Source organism: Bactrocera tryoni, chromosome 1 (genome assembly GCF_016617805.1).
Source record: "Bactrocera tryoni isolate S06 chromosome 1, CSIRO_BtryS06_freeze2, whole genome shotgun sequence".
Lineage (NCBI taxonomy): Eukaryota > Metazoa > Arthropoda > Insecta > Diptera > Tephritidae > Bactrocera > Bactrocera tryoni.
Window position 1 is genome coordinate 89,061,728 of NC_052499.1, and position 21,417 is coordinate 89,083,144.

Below are 21,417 nucleotides of genomic sequence, written 5' to 3' on the forward strand. Positions count from 1 at the left end.
ACAGTAAATACCAATAATGCGTCGTTACGCATATTTTTTACGGTTTCTCTGTTTTTGTAGGAGGTTGTTGCTAATGGAGTCCACAGCAGTATGTAGGTGCAGGATTAAGGCCCTTGGATCCATGTTTCCAAATAGGGATCATCAATTTGCTTGGGCTAGTTGAGACGTTGCGAGTTAGGAGAACGCACAATAGACCCTAGGCTGCGAATGTAAAATGCACAATAGCTCTGGTAGTCTAAATGGTTTGTGAGAAATATACTCGTATTATACAGTCATCGCTAGTACCTGAAAATAACATTATGATTGCCCGAAAACTCATCGTTTCATTGATTTTTTACTTCTTCTTTACATCCGCTTACTCGCTGCAATTGCGAGCCACTTAGTTTACTTACCGTAATTTGCGATTGCGGCGCACCGAAATGATGACCAAGGCATTGCCCAGCACCGCTGCTGAGATAATCAAAGCGAATATGAAGCCTTTCACAATGAATATCGACAGACTTAACCATTTATCCCTGTTGTTTTGCGAAACGATATCGGTGATGTTGAGTACCGTTAAGTTGACATCGTCGCTGCTTTTGTTGCTGCTGTATATGCTGCCATTGTAACTCTCTGTGAAGGTGTCGTTGTACACCAATGCGTTGAAAGTCGCTTCTGCTTCGCCGATGGTGGTAGCCAGCACTGTCGCCGTTGCTGTTGACGTCGCTGCAGACACATAGGTATTTGCGCTGCTATATACCGCGTTTCTTTTGACGGTCGTTGGCGAGGATGTGTCTATGTCGGCAGGGGTACTGGCAGACGCTGGCGTTGTTTCTCTTCCAGCTGAAGTCGAATCGAAATTCGCCGCAATTACTGTATGATTTGCAATCGCCGCTGCCGCTGGTATTTCAGTCGTCGCGTAATCGCTGATATTGCGAGATTCCCGGTGGGTGGTCGCTGCACTTGCCGCTGATGGAGCAGTGAATTCTTGCGATGCGGCTGGGTGGCCGAGGTAGGTGATGACGGCCAAGCTGGCTGCGATTGTTGTCGCTACGCTATTGCGTCGGCTACCGCTGTATGTGTGGCGGATATTGTTGTTGATCTCTTTGTTATTGCTCTCTTTGCTACTGTTGTTGCTGCTACTGCTGTTCGCCGGCTTAGCTGCAACGTTCGTGCACATCGTGCGTCTATCATAGGCCGTTGATCTCTCGTGCTAACGCTTCCGTTTCGCCTTTACTGTTGGCTTTGAGGTTGAAACTGTCAGTGATAGTACTGTTTGTGGCCTGTGATTGTGTTGGTGGAGGAATTGAGGGGGTTTATATCCAGGATATTGTTGTCGTTTTTATTGTTGTTTTGTGATTTCTATACTTTTTTGGACTGTCGTACTCAGCACCACGATTGATTGCAGGTTTAATTGCCATATAGCATCAATTTCTCCACCTTAAATTTACTGGATAACTTTGCTTTCTTTATTTGAGTCCTCATTTGGTTCAATTTATTTCTTCTATTTAGTTCCCATTTACTTTTTGTTGGCTGCCTCTGCCGAAATCAGTTGTTGTTCTTGTTTTCAGTTGAAAATTGGTGTTAGTGCTGTTTTTGTTGTTGTCTTCAGGAGTGAAAATGGCATTGAGTGTATTTTGGGTCAGCAATTTATCTTTCAGCCCTTCGGTCGTTGCTTCACGTCTCAAAGGCATCGATATTCTCACTTTCTGTTGCAGTAGATGTGACAATTGCAATTGCAGGTTCAATGGTGTCCATACGGTGGTAGTCATCAGGAATTTTTGCTGCATCCAACAATCCAATAATGTCATTGTCACCCAAGTTGCAAGCTTTGTTGCTAGGTAGCTTGGTCAGCAACAGTTTTAGCCTTCAAAACTTCTGCTTTTGTTGTTGCAACTTTTGTTGATTTCTTTGAAGCATAATAATGTTGATCAACAGATTTTCACCACCCTTTTCCTCCGGCTGTCAATCACAAATCACCTCGTGCCTGCCCAGTTCAATGAAACACAGTTTAAGTTCGGGTGAGCCATCGAGGACACAGTCGCCAACAACATTCACCACTAACTGCTGCTGAGTTTCGGCTCACCCACCTCTTCAGCCGTTTGGGCCCCTTGTATTTGTCGACGGCAAAATCTGCAAATAAGTCACTTGTCGACGTCGTCAAATACTGATTATCCGTTTTTAATTAAACGCCAGCAAAAATCTGTAACGGAAATTAAAAAGGACGTGAATTAGCGAAAGCAGAGGGAAATGGGAAATAAGCTTTGCAAAGCATATGCAAAGTTTAACTGTTGATCAAGCGATTTCGGCACAATATTCGGTGGCTCTGCAGTCACGGGCATTTGCGTTCCGAGGGTATATTTGTATGTACGAATTCATATTAGAGAAGTAAATGATATGTAAATGTGTGAATGTAACTATTTGAGTTTCAGTGGAACTCAAAGTCTATCTATCTTAACTTATTCAATTTTGGGTACAGCGCGTAAAAACGAAAAATAAGTGAAATTCAACAGACTGTGTTAATTTTCACTTATTTTGGCTTCTTTGTTAGGGATGTCAAATTATTAATTTTAAATTTTTATCCCAATGTTAAGATCCAGTTAAGTAGTTTTCGTAGAAAATTCACCCATCCCCGAAGATTCTTTTTAACGGACTCCATTTCTGTGTTCCGTTCATTCAATTATTTTTCACATTCATTTCATGTTTACTAAATCAATAATAATGACTCAAAGAGGCAATTACCAATGCTGAAAAGGATTTGTTGTGATTACTGCAAGCAATTTGCTATACCGTTTGATTTCCCTTTGAAATGCAAATGTAACTAAAGTAATCCGGAGGCAAATATTAAATAGAAATGAAACAAATACTGTCAACAAATGAACAACGCCAGCGATGCTGGCAGCCGAACAAGCACCGGCGGGTGACCCGGCAAATCCGACGTCAAATGTAAACAATACGCGAGTCGGCAGCAACGGTACAGCAAAGGCAGTCAAAGTGCTTAGGAACTGACAAGCTAACGTCAACGCAAACGAGGTGCGCACTGAGAGGGGTAACAGCAGCTAATAAGGGGGTAGGAGAGTGTTCACACATAGCACAAACTGTTATACAGAAGGATATGCAAATGTGCTCACCTTCGAGCTGGAGGGGAAGGTATAAGTGGTTAAGTGAGCAAGCTAAAGGATTACGCGAAATAAATATGTAAATGGCTAAGGACCTTTGCACGCTGTCAACCTGAAAACATAAGGTTGATGCCGTAAATCAAGGAAAATACTTCCTGAATGATTATGAGAAAGGAAAAAAAACAAAAAAATTTAACTTTTCATGAGAGCCAACAATTAAGCAGATTCTTGGAGAGGATAGGACGTGTACAAGCAATACTTTAGATCAATGTTTCAAAAACTGAGGACCCAACATATGGGCGTAATTACACTGTCACAATCAAATCGTATCGAGGCCTTTTTTCCACGTACGCCTTATGCTCATTAAGAGTATGCTCCGCACTTCGTACGGTATCCGAAGATGCTGTCCTAGTAATCGCGATAAAATGATGGGAAGAGAGCCGAAAAGGATGCTGGACATTACAGCTAATCCCCAATATTGAACTATGACTAAACATATCGCACAGTGAAGTAGATTTTCACCTAACCCAAATTCTCACTGGACATGGCTGTTTCAAATCATATTTTAAGCGATTCAAGCACAAAGACAACGATGTATGCGATTATTGCAGAGGCGGGATCATCGAGAATGTGGAGCACACAATGTTCCATCGTACAAAATATGTCGAAGAAAGGCAAATTTTGAAAAACGCATTCGGGATTGACCCAACCCCAGAAATCTAGTATTTCAAATGGTGGATATGTGGAAAGCCGTGTGCGAAGTGGCAGCCAAAATAATGAAACACCAAAGAGCTGGAGAGCAACAACGCAGAAGATTACTTCAAAATGCAACGAACAACTAAGACTCGACATGCAAACCATGACTGGAGCAGACAAGAAGGGTTGCGGACATTCACTGTACAAGGGGGGTTATGAGACAAACCGAGGTAGGGACAAGTAAATGCAGCTTGTTACTGAATACATTAGGACCACGTACGTATGAGTAATACTCAACCTTCCTCCCGTCGTAATACTTGACGGTGATACCGGGAGGATCGGTATAGGACAGTAGGAGGTTTAGTTCGGATTAAAGTTCCATACTGACATGGAGTTCAGGCTTTCGATGCTTCCTCCACTTCATTTTATAGGATCTTCTTCTATAATACATACAGATGAAAGTTTACACCTTTTAATACTCTCGCAATATGTTGCTACAGAGTATAATAGTTTTCTTCCTCTAATGGTTGTCTAAATCTAAAACTAATAATAGATATGGAGTTATGAATACAGCAAAAATTATAATGACGAGACAAGTTGAAATCCGTTAAAGTTACTTATTTTCTACAAAGGGCTGCATATGTATTTTTTATTAATTGCAGGGTTTGCTGGTCAAAAATAAGCAAGAGATGCTGGCAGTCATTATTAGTACTTGCGAGCTACAAAACATAACGGTCTTTGACAATGCAACGCAAATACTTTGCATTTTTTACGACAAAATGTAACACACATTGTTGTAGACCCTAGAAAAATGTGCGCTAAAGCCCGAAGGTAAAAAGCTTTTGCAGCTGCAATGTTGGTGCCTCACTTGTAGTTTGGCTATTTGCATCGTTATGTGTCAACAACAGAGTGCGGAAAAAGTGACAGAACGGCCAGAGAATGAGTACAATGTGCAGCATTCTGCAGAGCCATTGCATAAGTGCAAACATACGCGCATTTAAATAGTTTATTATGTGCGAACTCGTCGTTTTATAGATATGTTTGAACAACAGTTTCACCGTTGACCTTACATGCCAATTATCCTAGCCGCCCCTACGTGGGTATGGCAGCCCAACAATCACAAATACAGTTATATACGTATATACATATATACATATGCATGTGGAAATGCAAAGGCTCCGTTTTGATTTTGACAACGTGCATATGTGCTCATGTGTATGCAGACGTCTGTTGGGAGCACCAGACTGTCACAACCATGCTGTGTAGCAGTGCATCCACTTAGAACAATGTGGTGTTGCTTCACTTCATGTTTATATATTTTACATGTGTGTACGCATGGCTATCTGTTAGAGTGTGGTCCACTTCACTAGTGTGTGAATATGCAGACGCTTAGATTTCTTCTAGCTAGCGCAATGCGTATGTGTGCATAAGTGAAAGCCAACATTTGCATACTTACAGGCGCATATAGCATATAGCCAGCATTTAAATATCTGCAAATACATGTGTAACTGTTTGTCTGACTACTTAAATGCCTGACATGGCAGGCACTGAAGCTCTCGGTCAATCCGCTCACGTACTGGTTGACCATAACAAACAGCTGCTACAATGAGTTTCCCTTAGCTCACACACCCATACACATACACACATGGCTGGAATGCCACATTGGGTTATTGTTTCGAATGTTGCCAACGCTTTCTTTCTCTCGAAATATATGCGCACGTAATATGGAAATGGAAATAGAAATGAAATTGTGCTTGCCGACTCTCGGCCTGTCTGTCTGTCGGTGAAGCGTGGTCAGCAAATCCTTCTTGGCGCTTACAATTTTCGATAATGATGATTGCATTTGTCATTATCAGTGCTTACGTTGACCATTTCCATAGCGGCCGCAGCCGTCAATGGCTGCCATTTAAGTAGTGAATGGATAGAATGGCTATTGGCGCGAGAATACTATAAGAAATTGTTAGTTACCAGCAAACGTTCACAATTATCTCTGGCCGTCAACTTGCTTGTGCCAAATCTGTGACTTAATAGCTGACTAATGGGCGATTTACAAGCTTACGATGCTCTCTGCAAACACACAATGTTGCCTTCAAGTTCAATGCTATCAACTGAAGAGAATTTAGAGCGTTTAATTTCAGTCTGACAACGCAAAGCTCGACATTAGTTGCCCATCGATTCATTAAGGGGACATGGAAGCATAAATACATAAGTACATAATCTCATTGCGCTTGTTAGAGGGACTTTGGAATGCCAAACTAAATGATTAACCTTGTGTTGTTAATAATAGTATTCCAACACTTCACAGATTTCTTAATTGAAATAATTTACATAATGGATAGCCTCGGCTTGGTTGTTTTCTTATTTTGATGATGATTTGATGATTTTGAAACGTGTGTACTTAAATATTACTTATGAATATACTTATATGCATCCATATTAAAGTCTGCGCTAAACTTCCATGTAGAGCTTATCAAACTCTTTTGTCTTTAAACCGACAAGTATCTTAGCTTTTTTCTCTTGAATCGTGAGACTTCCACCTTTCTGCCAAATACATTTGAAGTTCAATTTAGTTTAATATCAGAACTATTTCTGAGCTTTCATTACAACAATCCATATAATGCCAGGAGACTACATTAGCAAGTTTTTATAAGGCATGCCACTTTAGTTTTAGGTTAGAACGAAGTACATTTAAAGCCACATTTTTAGTAGGCTCAGGATCTGTTGTTATATATAAGCCTTCTTAATGACCTGTGAAAACTCACTTTGTTTTTGTTTTTTTTTCAGTTGGCGACGTAACCACTTTTATGTGCACATCTGGGCTGTAGGGCGGCTGAGGAAGCGTTGGGATGCCGGCCTTGGTTTGGTAGCTGTTTACAAGAAAGGCGTTGTGAGCCGGGGCGTTGTCGTGGTGCAACTTCTAATCGGCTGCGTTGTCTTGTCGGACGCGACTGACCCTTCGTTTGAGTCTCTTGAGGACTTCCACATAAAGCTTGGCGTTGACGGTTTGTCCTGGAGGAACAAATTCATGGTGGACGATGCCTTTGATGTCCAAAAAGATAATGAGCATCGTTTTCATTTTGGATTTGCTCATTCTTCCCTTTTCTGGACGCCGGCGTGTGCCACTCGGAAGATCGCTTTTTTGTCTCGGGATCATACTCAAAGATCCATGACTCGTCACGTCATACGTCTCTGTCGCAGATTTACCGAGTTTCACACAGAATTTAATTGTGTACCTCTGCTCTAACGAACGCTGCAATTCCGGCTTGCACCACTGACAGAAACATTTCGCGCGAAAATATTTCTCCTAACTCTCCAGGTACTCGAAGACAACTGAGCCGCTCGTTCGTTACCTAGGAACGCCATTTACCGACTTCAGTCGGTGCACGTACGCTCCGAAGTACAGTCGCGGCAGAAGAAAATCAGTCTTATTACTTTCTGGACAAACCCTGTATATGAGAGAGAGCGAGAGTCTATGTACGTAGCATGGATTAATAACAGTGAATAATTTAAGAAGTTAGTTGTTTGCTGAGGTCACTTCTTCTGCTTAAGTCAGTCTATGACCTTCTACTTCCCAGAGTGTGTCGCACAAAACTTAAAGCATGATATGTATATTTAACACGGAACGAATATGTTAATCAGGCTGCTTTAATTTGCGCATTTTGGACAATTTTTCTAAAATAATGATTTAGAAGAATTCAAAATGGCAAATCACGCTTTGATATTAGATAAGCTCCAGCGTCTTTCCATGACGAAGCAGCCGCACAACAATAAGTATAAATATGTACATATTGCCAAAATCTGCTCGTCAAAGCGACTATAAATTATGGCTGCCACCAACGTTGTGGCAGCAGTAGTCCTTGGCGATTGCATGTACTAACATACCCAGTTACTTTTATTAAGTCGTGAAATTCTGCTTGAAAAGCATAAATAAGCCATGGGTCAGCGAATTGTTCTCATTATAATGGTTTTTGCCGCTTGCTGTTATACGATTTGTAGCGCCAAGTTGCTTGAGCCGGTCGATTACCAGGTTAGTATGCTTTAAAGCTTCATTTCGAAGGAAACGAATTTTATGCTCTGCCATATAATCGCGGCATCCAGGGTGACCTGTTTATTGGTTTGAAGAGTCAGCAGCCACATAAACGCTACCAAAGCAGTGAGCCGAGTGAGCTGAACGCCGTCCAAGGAAAGAACGAAAATGCGGACATATTTGACGAGCTGCAAGCCGATGTTTACGAAAACCTGGTGCGCTTAATGAAAGGTTGGTGGGCCACAGTATTTTGTTATTCAAAGCTGAGTTATGTTCAACTGCGCATCTCTTTCAGAAATGCAAAAGGAGCGTGAACGCGTGTCAATCCGTTATAAACCGAATTTAGGCAAACGCTCGCAGTTATACAAGTAGAAGACGCTATCCGTCGAGATAGAGGATTCGCTTACATAAACACCCGGAAAACCATAAGATGGAAAATGCAAAATGTGTATATTCGAAGCCCAATATTATCCTAGATATGTATGAAATGTTCAGGCTTTCTAAAAACAAAATGTAAAAAAGTGGTTAAGTATTTAGTTCTATTAAGTGGGTTCATGTTCTTAGTTTTAGTGTTTCAAATATGCTTAAAATAAATTTGAATGCATAATCCATGCATCATGTTTGCCGTCATAGATACAAACTAAAAAGAAAAGCTTTGTGCGAAAATTAGCTTGGATTTTTTAGGATATACACATATCTTTATATATAAAAATTACGTATCACGGTGTTTGTCCGCGATGCACTCCTAAACTACTTAACCGATTTTGGTAAAATTTAGCACCCAGTGTCCAGTTCGAACCAACGTAGAAGACAGGATAGCAAAAACAATTCATAAATAATGAATACAGTGAAAGCTGTATTAAATGGACGCTCTATTAAGAGGACAATTCTATTAACTGGAGAGAAAGGCTGGTAATCAGACATTGAGAAAGCAGCCTTAAATCCGTTATTTTTTCTAATGAAATTTATTTGTATGAACATATTCAAAATTAAAGCTCAAGTACAATCCTTCGGATTCTAATACCGACAAAAAGGCTTTCGCCTTTATGTGTAATTTCACACTTTATTGAATAGTTTATTATATGAATAATAGTATAAAATGTATACCACAGCAACGCGGGGCCGGATCCACTAGTATATATATAGTCGCAATATTCGACTATTTTGCAGGGTGGTCAAGGTGTTAAGAGCACTACTTTTGCATCACACAGCCTCAACATGTGGGCGTTGTGTTTGCGTGGGTATTTATTAGTGGCATTTTGCATGAACATACTTACATGTCACACATGTGAACTAAAATATAAATGATGCAAGGGGGTAAAAAGTGTTTAATCGACCAGTTCACCGCTCTTACATACATACAAACACTTACATAATAAGCCACTGAGCAAGTTTTAATATTAGACACTATGTTGTTCTACTGAACTTGTTCCCCATTTATTGGCTTTTAACTATTTTTCCCACTTTCATACAGTCACACTCGCTCTCTCTCTCCTGCCCCCAATTTCGTGCAATGTGTGAATCAACGGCGTCTTGCGGGGAACTTAATACCTCGGTGACAAATTGACATTAATCACCATTGTTGCGAGATGATGTTGTTTGAATCGACAACAATGTTTGTTGCTGTTCTTATCCGCTTTCCTGTTGATTGATCTATTGGGTAGAGCTTAACACGCACTATGGGAGCAGGCCTTTGTGAACGCATTTGGAGAGCATATAAAAAGTTGCTGCCGCCGGCCAGCGGACAACAGTTATCGCTGATGGTTGTAAAGAGCTTGTACACAGCTGTCGAACCATTTTTCAAATATAAAAATCACAATTTGGCCTACACAGCGAGCCATCATACAATTTGAATTCTTGTGCTCCAGACACAATACTCGGTGTTCTTCAAATGGGTCGTCTAAGGATTTTAACATTATTATTATGCGCAATATCCTACTATGTGATTTGCAGCTGTAAGCTCTCGGACAAAACCGGCTTTCAGGTAAGGTCTACCCCCATGAGTGTAGTAAATGCAGATCACATTAGTTAACATCCCACAACGATTATGGAAGGGTCCTTAAGATATTTTACTGCTGAATGGTATCAGTATAGACCCATTTTACATCACTGTAATAGCAGGCACAATAGACCCTAGGTCGCGGTGCAATCCTCACTTACTTATCTATCACTGGGCTATCATGTAAATGGTTGAAATTACGTTCACTGAGTAGGTGGTTCAGAAGAGAAAATATTGGGACTCCATCTGTGTTGTATGCACTTTCAAAAATGAGTTCTTGCATCCTTGTTCCTTTTTTCGAAGCTTGCGCTATATTGATAATTGAAGAATTTTGTAATGAAAGAGCAATAATAATTAGTTTCACAAGTTTCGCACAATACTAACATTCCGAAGAAGAGAATAACATAAAGGCTTTTTGTTTCTCTTTCAGCTAAACGATTACCACAATGCCTTTCGACACTCTATTGCCGCTCTTCGTCGCACGACCGATGATTTTCGAGGACCGCTGCGTGTGAAACGTTCACAGAAATACGAGAATTTTGTGCAGTATCCCAGCAGAGAAGCCGAAATTGCACCTCATCTTGGCTTCGATCGTATACCTTTCAACGACTACAATCGCATAGTGAGCGCCCTAAAAGGTTCAATGTTCACCTCAGATCGCAGAAAAATGTCAAACTTATCTTTCCACTCATTGCTTTGTCTACGTTTTCTGTTTTTCTCAATTCATAGAGATGCTGCGTACACGTGACGAAAAACCCGTAATGTTGCGCCCTCGACCTGGTCGACGCTCCGCAGCTGGAGAAGTCCCGCTTTGGCAATACTTCATAGATGAAGCTGGCAACTTGAATCTCGACACCGCTGACACTGTGGCCATCGTGGGCGACGAGGACGACGCGCTAACGGACACAACATTGAAGAAGTCGGCACCTTTCAAGCCCCGCCTGGGGAAACGAGGCGAAGTCCTAAAATGCCAGTGAATCGTTAGTGACGTTGCAGCACTTGCGAGCACCGAGGTGTTAGCGGATGAGCGCTGAGTAGGCGCTGTGTTAGTTTGCGCTGTGTACGTTGCCGGTGTGGCTCGCGTGTGGCATAACACATCTGTACGCACATCTGGATATGTAAATATTTTTTGTTTGCTTTGATTGGTGCACATTGCGGTTCAGCGGCTGTGTGGTCCTAACGGTTTTGCTGCTTTGTCAAGGCTTTCGTTGGCGACCAACAATAACAAATTTCACGTAACCCACACACACACACACATACTTACCACATATGTACGAATATTAAATGACGTTCGAAAATTACAACGAAAATATGAAGAAAACCAAAAAAAAGTTGATAGATGCCAATAATAGTAAAAAGGCAAACATTTTAGTTGATAATTTGGAGCAATTTCCCAGTTTTGTGGTTAATTAAAACTTTCACTTGATCCTTATTGTGAATTTTTAACGAGACCCCTAAAATATGTATGCATGTTAACTAGAATATGAATATTTAATATAATAAATACTTCAATACAAAAACTAACGAATTTAAATGTTTATACATACACACGAATAATCCATCAAATAGTATAAAATGCCTACGGCCATATATCTGTATATATATGTATGCACTTACGTACAAGTTGGAAAGAATTAAAAGAGATTCAAAGTATTTCCATATCTTTATTATTAAATAAAAAAATACTTTTCTTTCCAATACAATGAAATTGACATTTTTATTTTATTAAATACTAGTGAAATAAATCCGGTGGTAATATTTCCGGAACACAGTGTGGGCGAAATATGTATATCACCAAACTCGTAGAATTAGTCGAAGCCGACCATTTTTAATTTATATAAAATGAATGTCACACCGATCTGATCGTGGTTGGTTAAGCTCTGAAGGATCCTTAATTTAATTAAGGTTATTACTAATCTTATGTGCCCTCTCTAAAGTCAGCGTGCTGAGTTCAGCCCAATTACAGGCAGTTGGCAACATTTTGATCCTTTGTTGCCTCTTAGTCCCTGTGGAAGCTGCAAGCGCGATGATTAGCTTCTACTGACCAATGAAGTGCCATATTCGCTATGAATTATTTGTATTTCAATTAGGCTTTATTGCCGCGATGGATGTGAACACACGCACATATCTCCGTAAATAAATACGTGTGGATAGAAGCAAAGCTTGGGCCGCGAAATTATATTTATTTATAAATGCAGCAGCAACATACGGATTGGCGAGCATTCAAAAGGCTGCCACGAGCTACAATCGAGCGGTTAATTTCGAAAGCAATGCTCAGTCAGGGGTCGTCGGTACAATTGACTCGGCTGGCCAGGTGTACAAAGAGGAAGCAAAATAAAGGAACGGTAAAGAGCGAAAAAGGGTTAAATGGTCGGCTAATATAAACACATAAAAGTGCAGTTGCGAGTGGATTTGTGAAGAATAACAAAGTCACACCCAGCAGGCGGCTGCCAGCTGCCATTGAATGTGCGAAAAAACTGGCAAGATTGCTTGCGCGCTCAGGAACCTGTTCTGAACCTATACCATTTGCACACACGCACAAACACACACATCCCGGTAAATGACGAATGTGTGCCCTGCGAATGAATAACAAGAACTAAGCCATTTAGGACAGGTTGATTGATCTATTGTTTGCGTTTCATGGTTGTGAGTTCCTTCTCTGCAGAAGCGATGGAAGCGACAAATTCTATGCCATTTTGCTACGCTGCCAATTGTGCGGGAGAAGGAAAATGGACCAACAGAGCATAAAAGACCGCGTTGGACCGCCTAAGCAGTGTCGCACAAAAGCGTTTTACACTTGCCAGGCACTTCTAGAATTCACGGATTATTTTATATTTTACTCTGTCTATGACCTCAATCGACTTATAGGAATTTTAATTTGTTCAAATACCACTCCACATTTTTTAACCAACGTAAGAAACGGTGACGATGCTGTTATTAGTAATCAAAGTAAAGGTTTTTACGGATGATACTATATTGGTTTTTTTTAAAAGCTTCGGGGTTCTCATCAGTTCTCATGACTCCTCGAATTTTTGCCGTCTTTGAGCGGTGAGAGTATATGTGTGAGCTATTTACAAATGTGAATGGATCAACTCTAGGGAAAGAGATGCTCAATTTGAAGAGAAACGGGCGAGTCATTATAGTAATCTCGCATTTAAATAAACCAAAGCTAAGGTCTAATATGAATAACAATCCAAATATTTGGAAGACGAGGTCATATATCTTGAAACAATTAATACTTAATATAAATTTTGTTGCAGTAGCGACAACAGAATTGAACAATTCATGAAATAAGCATCAATTAGTACTCATTTAAGTCTTTAGGATGGAATTAATGGGTCACCAGACACACAGGCATCCATCGCTTTTCTCACCCAAAGGCCCAAAGAGTAGCTAATCGCAAACCGATATATAACCAAGATTAACGTGTGTCATTCGAATGATTAGCAGCCAATCGAAATTTGTAATAAATTCACAACTGTTACCCCCTTTTTACGAGAGCAGAACCTCTGTCCATTATCACAAAATGATGACGCTGTAGGAACAGTGGCTTGCTCCTCACACACATTCAGGCGCTCACAAGTGTTGTTGCAACTCTGTTTGCCATCGCTGGTCGCCTTGTAGCTGTTGTCATTGTTGTTGTAATTGGTTGTGATTGCCATGGCGTAAATAACGTCCTGCGGCGTTGCTAAATGCATGAAGGCCGGCACAGCAACAAGACAATTTGACGGTCAGTGTGTCAGCCGAGCAACAGATTGCCATTAATCACAATTGCCTCGAATGCAACCTGCTGTGTTCTTGCTTTTTGTTCTCTCCATTGTTAATGCCGTTTATTAATGCTAAAGCGCGTGAAAGTGGATTAACACATCAAGAAATAACAAATTATTTAGCACCTAATTGTCTGTTGTTCTTCCTTTGCCGACATTAAGATCAACAAAAAACGGTTTGTCTCTTGAAAGTATAAAAATCAACAATCTCATAGCACATTCATCAGTCGCCATCAACAACCGATTTGATGCACTCGTTCGAATCCGTTAGTTCAGCGACGAAGTGAAAGTGAACGGTACTCGATATTCAGCATAGAAGCGTGCTGGGCAAATTGTTGACTTATTTGGATTGCCATGAGCAATTTAAGTGTGTTCAGTCTGCTTCTCATTTTCGCTGCTTCCTGCTACGTTTCTGGCGGCACCGAAGCAGCCAGCAAGAATGACGACGACTTTCTGCAGGTAAGTGCCACCGATTGATACGGATATAAGCAATTTCAGCTCAGTCTGCTTTTTGCCACGCTCAGGTCACACAGTAGACGTAACGCAGACGTAAATGATACCCTGGCTGCACGCTTGGCCAACCCATTTCCCGAATTTCCGTGTTTCCCTTCAAAGCAAATTGGTTTCGTTTGTGATTTGTAATGTTGTTACTCGTAATTAAGTGCAGTTTAAGAAAATAAACTACGGTCTGTGACAATATATTTGTTGGTACGTTGCGAACACGTTCGAATGAATCGCACTGAACGGACTGAACTGTCATCACAGTGGCACCTGTTGGGCCGAGATTTTTATTGTTTTTAAAGATACCAATATCCGTTATTCTTTAGGGTTTGTAGGGTTTAGCTCTCTCTCTCTCTCATTTTGAGTCAGAGGAGGGCCTTCAACGTCCATGAATACCTCCACATATACCACGAGTTTGCCCATGGTATCTGAGCTGTTACTTGGGTTGTCACAGATGAACAAAATATCCAACTTGTCTAAATATTTTTATGATTCTTTCAAGGCGCTTCAAGCAATTCATTTACGATTGAAACACAGCCACTTTAATATTCACTTCGGCAAGAAAACAAACTTTCCGATGCTGCAACAAAAGAACTTTGAACATTGCTTAAGTCACTAAGAGGAAAAACGAATGTTAATCTCCAAGTTCTAGATTCGGCAATTTGTTGGCTGCTTTTGCCTTTGTCCATTCTTGTTGTTAGCCGCTAACTTTGAGTCCTCGACATGAGTTGAGCTTTAGTATTGAAACTTTTCAAGTGACTTCCGACGTGAAAGCTTTGCTTGCTTGCTTGCTTGCTTGCAACTACTTTGTTCCGTTAACGGTTTTTGGAACAGTTGGGTAACTGTGATTTGTCTACATTGTAACTTATACGAAATATAGCTTGTAACCTTGTTTACCAGTGGTTGCGTATACGCCAAGTCCCACATGAGTTGCCAAAGTTTCGTTTCTGGAGTGTTGCAAATGTGCATTGCAATTTTTAAATAGAAAGGCAGAAGCCAAATTAGAGTATACTTATGGCTTAATAGATTTAAAAAAATTGATTTAACTAATATATTTTGAGGTATATCAGTGTCAATAATTCTGCTTTCTCTGCGAATAGTTAGGTGTTGCATGTTTATCAAATTTATCGCTTCAAATCATTGTAATAAATAAATTAACGGTTTTCTTGCACTTTGCCATCTAGTGTGCAACAACCGGAATGTTTTACGTAGGTACCGGTACTCAAAAGTACAACGGATCAAATCAATGCGTTGATCAGCGCCCTGAAAATGCCAGGCATTTTCAGTACCAATTGGCAGTGTGGAATGGACACACCAACCACCTTGATAGGGTTCGAGGCCCATCTAAAACCTCTGCCGTACTATGGGTCCGGCACCCGGTTGCAATGCAACTCCACATCGAACTGACAAAAAGTCAATTCTACCCGCATTTGGGTACAAACCACAACCACCACGATACTCCCCGAGGGGCCAGTCCGCATAGTCAGGTTGGAGTTACCTCCAAGGGCTCCTGCTCCCCGTGGAACCAGAATTAAGTCTCCGGTCAGACCCCGTAGCAGAAACTACTACTAGTTGAGTTTCCATACTGCGAAAGCAGGCAGCAGAGGAAAAGAGCAGGAAATACTGCACACACCACATTCTCGTTTTAATGCATGAAGAAGCGGTGAGGTGAAAGAAAAAGAACACCACCAAGGTTTACAGAAACTCCAACACCGCTACGTCGCAGGTCATAAAAATAGAGATAAACCAATCTACATTAATATTTTTACGACTAACTGAAATAATAACTGGTCGTGCCTTTCCTTGATTTTTAAATAACTCTTAACCAAATGATTAAGCGGTTTAAGAAATTCGAGTTCACTGAGAACTCTAATATATATGTTAATATCAAAGATAAGGTTACATTGCTGTCTAAGGAGAGAATATGTTCAATTATAGTTTTTAGGACGATTCACTCATGGTATTTTTTTTGACTACTTGGGGAATTGTTGGCATATTTACGGCATATTTTTCAAATTTATAGTCTGCTCGGGATGAGCGTGCACGAGCTAGCCAAAGTTACTATTTTTGAGGTTAGGATATCTTAAACAATTTCCTAATTTCACAGCTTAGTTTGTATTGATTTAGGGGGAAAAAAAGTGGGACGTTCACAAGTTCCAAGGAACTAAGCCGGGTAAATAAATTTAGGTGTACGGTATTTCAGTAAAAAAAAATGTCCACGAATTGACGCAAAAAAAGCTTTTTTTATCGCTCTATATATCTTAAAAATTAAAAAAAAAGTTATGGGCTAATTATTTATGAAAACTTTTATACCAAAAACATCGTGTGAGCTTGATTTATATATTATAAGGTAAAAGGATCACAAAAAATTTAAACTTTTATATAAAGGAAGTATTCGATTTCCCACACACCATCATCATTATATTCCGGAATGGTATAGAGAATGTTAGGATAATGTTATGCATCAAATTTGGTGTGTAGTTACTGAGATATAAGAATGCATATAATCGTGGGTGATGCCATATCCGTTATCAAATTTTGATGTTAGTTCCTATGAAATCTTTCATCTCATAACATCTCGGATATAAAATTAAAAATTAAAAACTCCGACTTACTTATTTAGTAAGTTATAGCACTTTTAGGAGTTTACAACATGGCCGTTATTCGGAGCGTGAGCGTGGTTATCATCTCATTTCAGCCAGTTTCATAAGTTAAAAAGATATGCTGGAAAGACTTGTTCTCGGCAAGTTTTGTTTAAATAGCTTTAATTGTTTATGAGATATGCGCAATAAGCATTAACATTTTTTTTCTCCCAAATTAATTGAGAGCTTAGTTATAGCACTTTATAGGCTTTTGATTAACGGCATTTTGTGACCATGGCAAAAATGAAAAAGTAGCAGCATTAGTCAACAGAAAAACTGCTTATTTATTTTATGTATTGTAATAGTATTTCATGTATTTCAGCCAGAGCTGCCATAATCATTGCGTTTTTGCTTCGTTTTAGGTCATAAATTTCGGAAAATTGCCGAATAGCCCAAACCCGTATACACCCATACAAGAACAACAAAAACAGCTAAAGCATGAAAAAGTTCGTAAACAGTTTGGTAAGCGGTCGATGTTGGCTTCAGAGGCCGCTACAGCGAATGCCCCATCCACCATGGGGGCACGTCAGAAGCGCTCGCAGCATGCTCTGGCCACAACAGAAGAGTATCTCAGAAGCATGCCAACTTATACCTACAACCTGGCATTGCTTAATATATTGCAAAGTCTAAGAAGTGAGTACAAAATAAAGTAACTATAACATAAAGTAGCTAGAAAGAATAAGAAAATAGTCTCGTAAAGGAGAAGATTCGCAGTATCTCGTCCTTGAGAAAGTAGCAGTAAGACTTAATTTACTACAAGAAACAATAGGTTAGCAAAGAGTAGGGCTTGCGCTTCCTTCGAGGAGTGATTGATGGTTTGAACTTCTGAAGGTCATATCTGCATGGCTTGAAAGCTAAATCTGTGATGCTTTGTTCTATGTACAAAATCGAAAAAACAAATTTTTATATCTTAAAGATACAAATATGTCATCTGAAGGTGACTCAGAAAGCTCCTAGTAAATCTGGTTTATTCCATATGTATACTTGAGTTAGATACGTCACTGTATGTTTACCCGAAAACTGTCCGCATTTACTCTGAACTTGGAAGGTTCCTCCAACTCTAAACTCGGATGTCCTTTGTCCATACCAAATATTTACAGTTGCTTGTTGTTTGGCAAAGTGTTAGAGACTTTCACACATAGGATCTCACCTTTGTATGTTGTTTTGCTGTTGTTCACTGCACGAAAAACTGACCACAAGTTCCCTCGCATGTGTGTGAATGTGTGCGTGCCCATTTGAATTTGTTGATTTTCCCTCCTGCTTGCAGGGCAACTTTCCGACATCGAGTTGGCGCGTTTGCGTTCGCGCCTCAGTCGCAGAGCCGCTGCCGATTTACAATTGTTCAATGAAATCTACAACAATAATAACAATAATGGAGAGTATCCTGGCGAGACGGACAGCAGCAGCAAAAATAGCGACGGCATTGGTTTAGCCCGCGGTGACACCGACACTGGCATGGGAATGGGCGTGGGCATGGGCGAGGCGGGTGGCGTTGGCGGTGCCGCTAATGACATGCTTGCCAATGACATTGAGGATCTTAGCGTGCCATGGCAATTGGCGGCGCGAGTTAGCAAAAAGTCCTCAGCACTCTACAAACCGCGTTTGGGCAAACGAACGCAAAAACAACAACAACCAGCAGCTTGCAACTAAAACGTAGCGCCGAGGGGAGTGCGGCAATCGGTTTCGAAGTGCTGCGTAGACACGGAGGGCAACCGGTAAGTACGTGGACGTCATTCACACTCATGTTGTAGGGCTACATCGCTTGTTCGTTTGTTTAGATATCAGTTTTCGAAGCGAGCGAGTTGAAATGAGGGTCAGCACAAGTGGTTGAGGCACGGACATTCTGATTCAAATCCAATTGTAACACTATACTATCAACATACAACCGACATATGAAGACATGCAACTCATTGGAATATACATATATGTGCTAAAGCAGTTGTGAGAGTAGCGTTAAAATTGAAATAATACTTGTTGTTGTAATATTCGAGAGGTGCCAGGACGTTCTCATTTCTTTCCTTAGCAAATTATTTATTCCTAAATGTTGATTAAATATGGAAAAATGTGATTTAGACAAATTTTATACACATATTCTATCCAAATGCACTCGTCATAAAATAAACGATTAAACGCAGAGTGAAAACGTATTTGCTTTCTTTAGAGTATTTGTTGAAAGCTGGTTGAGGCGACCATCTTTCGACAAATAAAATATGTATGATTTTCTAAAATAAAGTCGCTCATACGACGCTTTAAACCCCAACCCCTAATACAGTCTCCTAATAGGGTTTCCCATGTACTCACATACAATATTTGTGATTACAGTAGTTTCTATTTGCTTCCTACATATGTGATTTACCTCAAGGGTGTCAATATGTGTTGCACTATAAAACGCGATGTTTGCGTCTTTCTAGTAAACAATAAAGGGTGTGTCTCCTTTCGCTTGGGAATTGAATAGCTTAGTCGGTATATGAGATTATCCTCAGATTAGCAAAAAAATAATTTATTTTTGTTGCGGTTAACAATAGTGCTCACGAGAGCTACGCAGAGCGGAGGGTGAAGAAGCTCGCACGCGCAAAATAAAAATTATGGTTCATTGGTGGGCATATTTATGTGTAAGTAGGTGTATGTGCATGTATATGTGTATAATATATGTATATATATACCCTGGTGTGTATCTTAAATGAAACTGAGATGAGTGCGAGAGCATATGACTCAGACATCTAGCTTGTCGAGCTTGGGAAACTAAAACTAAAAATTGAATTTTTGGCAGAATTGTTTACAAAATATGAAAGTTTCAATGAAAGTTTCGCGACATTTTTTTTTCAAATACTCGGATCAACTTGAAAATTTACGAAAATGTTCTATGTACATACATATATTCATGTAACGCCTTAATTAAAAACAAACCTTCTAATCTTGAGGAAAGTGGTCCAAAATCCTCAACCATTGATGAGAACTATTGCACAGGAGCTTAAGCAAGAATGCGATTTGGTTGTATTAAACGAGACTGTACGCCAAGCCATTCTGAGAAATCTGGTAAGTACACATCAAGAGTTGTTCGGAAGACACCATTGCTTTATTATGTGGAAAACGCTTCACATTCACTGTAATGATGATCAGTCATTCGGTCTAATATTGGAATGACGTCATATTTTGCGAAGAAACCAAAATTATGTTGTACTACAAGTATATTGATGGCTTAAGTAGAGTATGGCGCAAGGCGTTAAATACGCTTGAAAAACCAAACGTGGTTCCAGCAGTAAAATTTGGAAATGGGAGGAATCGATTGACAACCACGCCTACTTCTAATACAACCGATTTGTAAATTTCATCTGATCCTTTCGTTTTACAGTGTACAAATCCCATATCAATGGAGCTTTGTCCAAAAATTGTCGAAATCGGACTATAACCTTTTAAGGATCCAGACACCAAATATGTGGAAACGGATGAATATGGGGGGAAAATATTTTTGTAATAACAGCATATACCCTTGTGCCAAAAATGGGTAAAATCGGGTCAATACTTTCTTCAGCCCCCAAATACCTAAAATAAATTCAGAAAACAACTTTTTCATATAATAGTGCACCTTTTGCCTGTGATCGTTAATAATGGATGCAATACTTCCTAATTTTAATTAAAATATGCACAACAAGTAAGGAAGAACTAAAGTCGGGTATACCGAACCGTACCAAGTTTCATCAAGATATTTAAATTTTTACTTAAGTTACAGCTTATACGGATGTACGGAGGGACGATCAACTAGTCTCGTCATCCTGATCACCTATATATATAACCCTACATACATATATCTCGATTAGTTTTAGGTGATACATACAACCGTTAGGTGAACAAAACTACTATACTCTGTAGTAACAGGTTACAATATGTAGCATAAAAATCCCGTATATGCATAACTTTACTTTGCGAGAGCATAAAATGTTCGGTTACACTCGAACTTTGACTTACCTTACATGTTTAATTTTCAAAAATAAAATTTTCAAGATAATCACATTGAATTACCAACGGGGTGGCAACACATTAAACGTTTAAAAAAAGTTTTCAAAGCAATTTTTAGTTTCAATTATTATTTAAATCATAAAAGTCCTAATATGATAACAGTAATTACTGTTTGAAATTTGCTTTTGTACTTTATTTTTTATTTTTGGGACATGCACCAATGGTTATACAAGAGCACTCGATGAGATTGTCTGTGTTTTCGAACACACACATGTATGAGTACGGATATCATCTGGCTAAATCGAGATTATTTCATGAACGCCCTCGGCCAAGCTCGGCATCATCCTGACGGTGCAAACAATTGCCATCGCACACATACCCACATGCGTTATGTATTTGCAGCAGCATTTTCCCGTTAGTTGAATTGTTTGTGTGAGAGTTTTCCCGTAAATATATGAGCCTTTTGGTCGTCAACTTGTGTGCGGATGTGAATGTGTTGAAAGCTTATCCTCACGGTTATATTTTCACACACACAGACACACATGCAGAGATATATGCGTTTGCGGTGTACGGAGAATAATTTATTGTGAAATATTATTTAATGCCGCTTAAAAGGCACATCTTGGCGTTGTCCGCAGCAGTTAATATTTATCTTACTCTTACCCACACATCTCACTCATACACATTGCCACACGCAACCAAAAAGCGCACTCTAATATTTATATTAGCG

The 21,417-nt window shown here is 39.8% G+C and overlaps 4 protein-coding genes across 8 annotated transcripts in view; 3 read left to right on the plus strand and 1 right to left on the minus strand.

The window, feature by feature from the left end:
* Positions 1 to 21,417, minus strand: part of LOC120777363 (octopamine receptor beta-3R) — a 72,330-nt gene that overhangs the window by 13,933 nt on the left and 36,980 nt on the right. For all 4 annotated transcript variants that reach the window (XM_040108664.1, XM_040108654.1, XM_040108635.1 and 1 more), the window contains exon 3: positions 393 to 2,182. In XM_040108664.1, coding sequence (XP_039964598.1) covers positions 393 to 1,159 — 767 coding nt within the window. In that variant the 5' untranslated portion in view covers positions 1,160 to 2,182. The remainder of the gene's footprint in view (positions 1 to 392; positions 2,183 to 21,417) is intronic.
* Positions 7,667 to 8,395, plus strand: LOC120777417. Its single transcript, XM_040108720.1, has 3 exons — positions 7,667 to 7,821; positions 7,893 to 8,052; positions 8,117 to 8,395. The coding sequence occupies exons 1-3, from the start codon at positions 7,729 to 7,731 to the stop codon at positions 8,191 to 8,193; spliced, it is 330 nt and encodes a 109-aa protein (XP_039964654.1). The 5' UTR covers positions 7,667 to 7,728; the 3' UTR covers positions 8,194 to 8,395.
* LOC120777406 lies at positions 9,584 to 11,465 on the plus strand. The gene is made up of 3 exons (XM_040108708.1): positions 9,584 to 9,805; positions 10,251 to 10,458; positions 10,550 to 11,465. Exons 1-3 carry the CDS (start codon positions 9,713 to 9,715, stop codon positions 10,795 to 10,797), a joined length of 549 nt encoding a protein of 182 aa, XP_039964642.1. The 5' UTR covers positions 9,584 to 9,712; the 3' UTR covers positions 10,798 to 11,465.
* Positions 13,828 to 18,866, plus strand: LOC120777392. 2 transcript variants are annotated; one of them, XM_040108696.1, is made up of 4 exons: positions 13,828 to 14,046; positions 17,093 to 17,363; positions 17,998 to 18,449; positions 18,509 to 18,866. In XM_040108696.1, the coding sequence occupies exons 1-3, from the start codon at positions 13,942 to 13,944 to the stop codon at positions 18,378 to 18,380; spliced, it is 759 nt and encodes a 252-aa protein (XP_039964630.1). In that variant the 5' UTR covers positions 13,828 to 13,941; the 3' UTR covers positions 18,381 to 18,449; positions 18,509 to 18,866. The 2 variants fall into 2 exon arrangements, with proteins under 2 accessions (XP_039964630.1, XP_039964622.1); XM_040108688.1 differs by having other exon boundaries at positions 17,998 to 18,445.

Coding starts and splice junctions, on each gene's coding strand:
- LOC120777417 (XM_040108720.1), top strand. CDS start 7,729: ATGGGTCAGCGAATTGTTCTCATTATAATGGTTTTTGCCGCTTGCTGT. Junction 7,822..7,892: donor TTGAGCCGGTCGATTACCAG/GTTAGTATGCTT, acceptor CGCGGCATCCAG/GGTGACCTGTTTATTGGTTT. Junction 8,053..8,116: donor CCTGGTGCGCTTAATGAAAG/GTTGGTGGGCCA, acceptor CATCTCTTTCAG/AAATGCAAAAGGAGCGTGAA.
- LOC120777406 (XM_040108708.1), top strand. CDS start 9,713: ATGGGTCGTCTAAGGATTTTAACATTATTATTATGCGCAATATCCTAC. Junction 9,806..10,250: donor CGGACAAAACCGGCTTTCAG/GTAAGGTCTACC, acceptor TTTCTCTTTCAG/CTAAACGATTACCACAATGC. Junction 10,459..10,549: donor CATAGTGAGCGCCCTAAAAG/GTTCAATGTTCA, acceptor CTCAATTCATAG/AGATGCTGCGTACACGTGAC.
- LOC120777392 (XM_040108696.1), top strand. CDS start 13,942: ATGAGCAATTTAAGTGTGTTCAGTCTGCTTCTCATTTTCGCTGCTTCC. Junction 14,047..17,092: donor ATGACGACGACTTTCTGCAG/GTAAGTGCCACC, acceptor GCTTCGTTTTAG/GTCATAAATTTCGGAAAATT. Junction 17,364..17,997: donor TATATTGCAAAGTCTAAGAA/GTGAGTACAAAA, acceptor TCCTGCTTGCAG/GGCAACTTTCCGACATCGAG.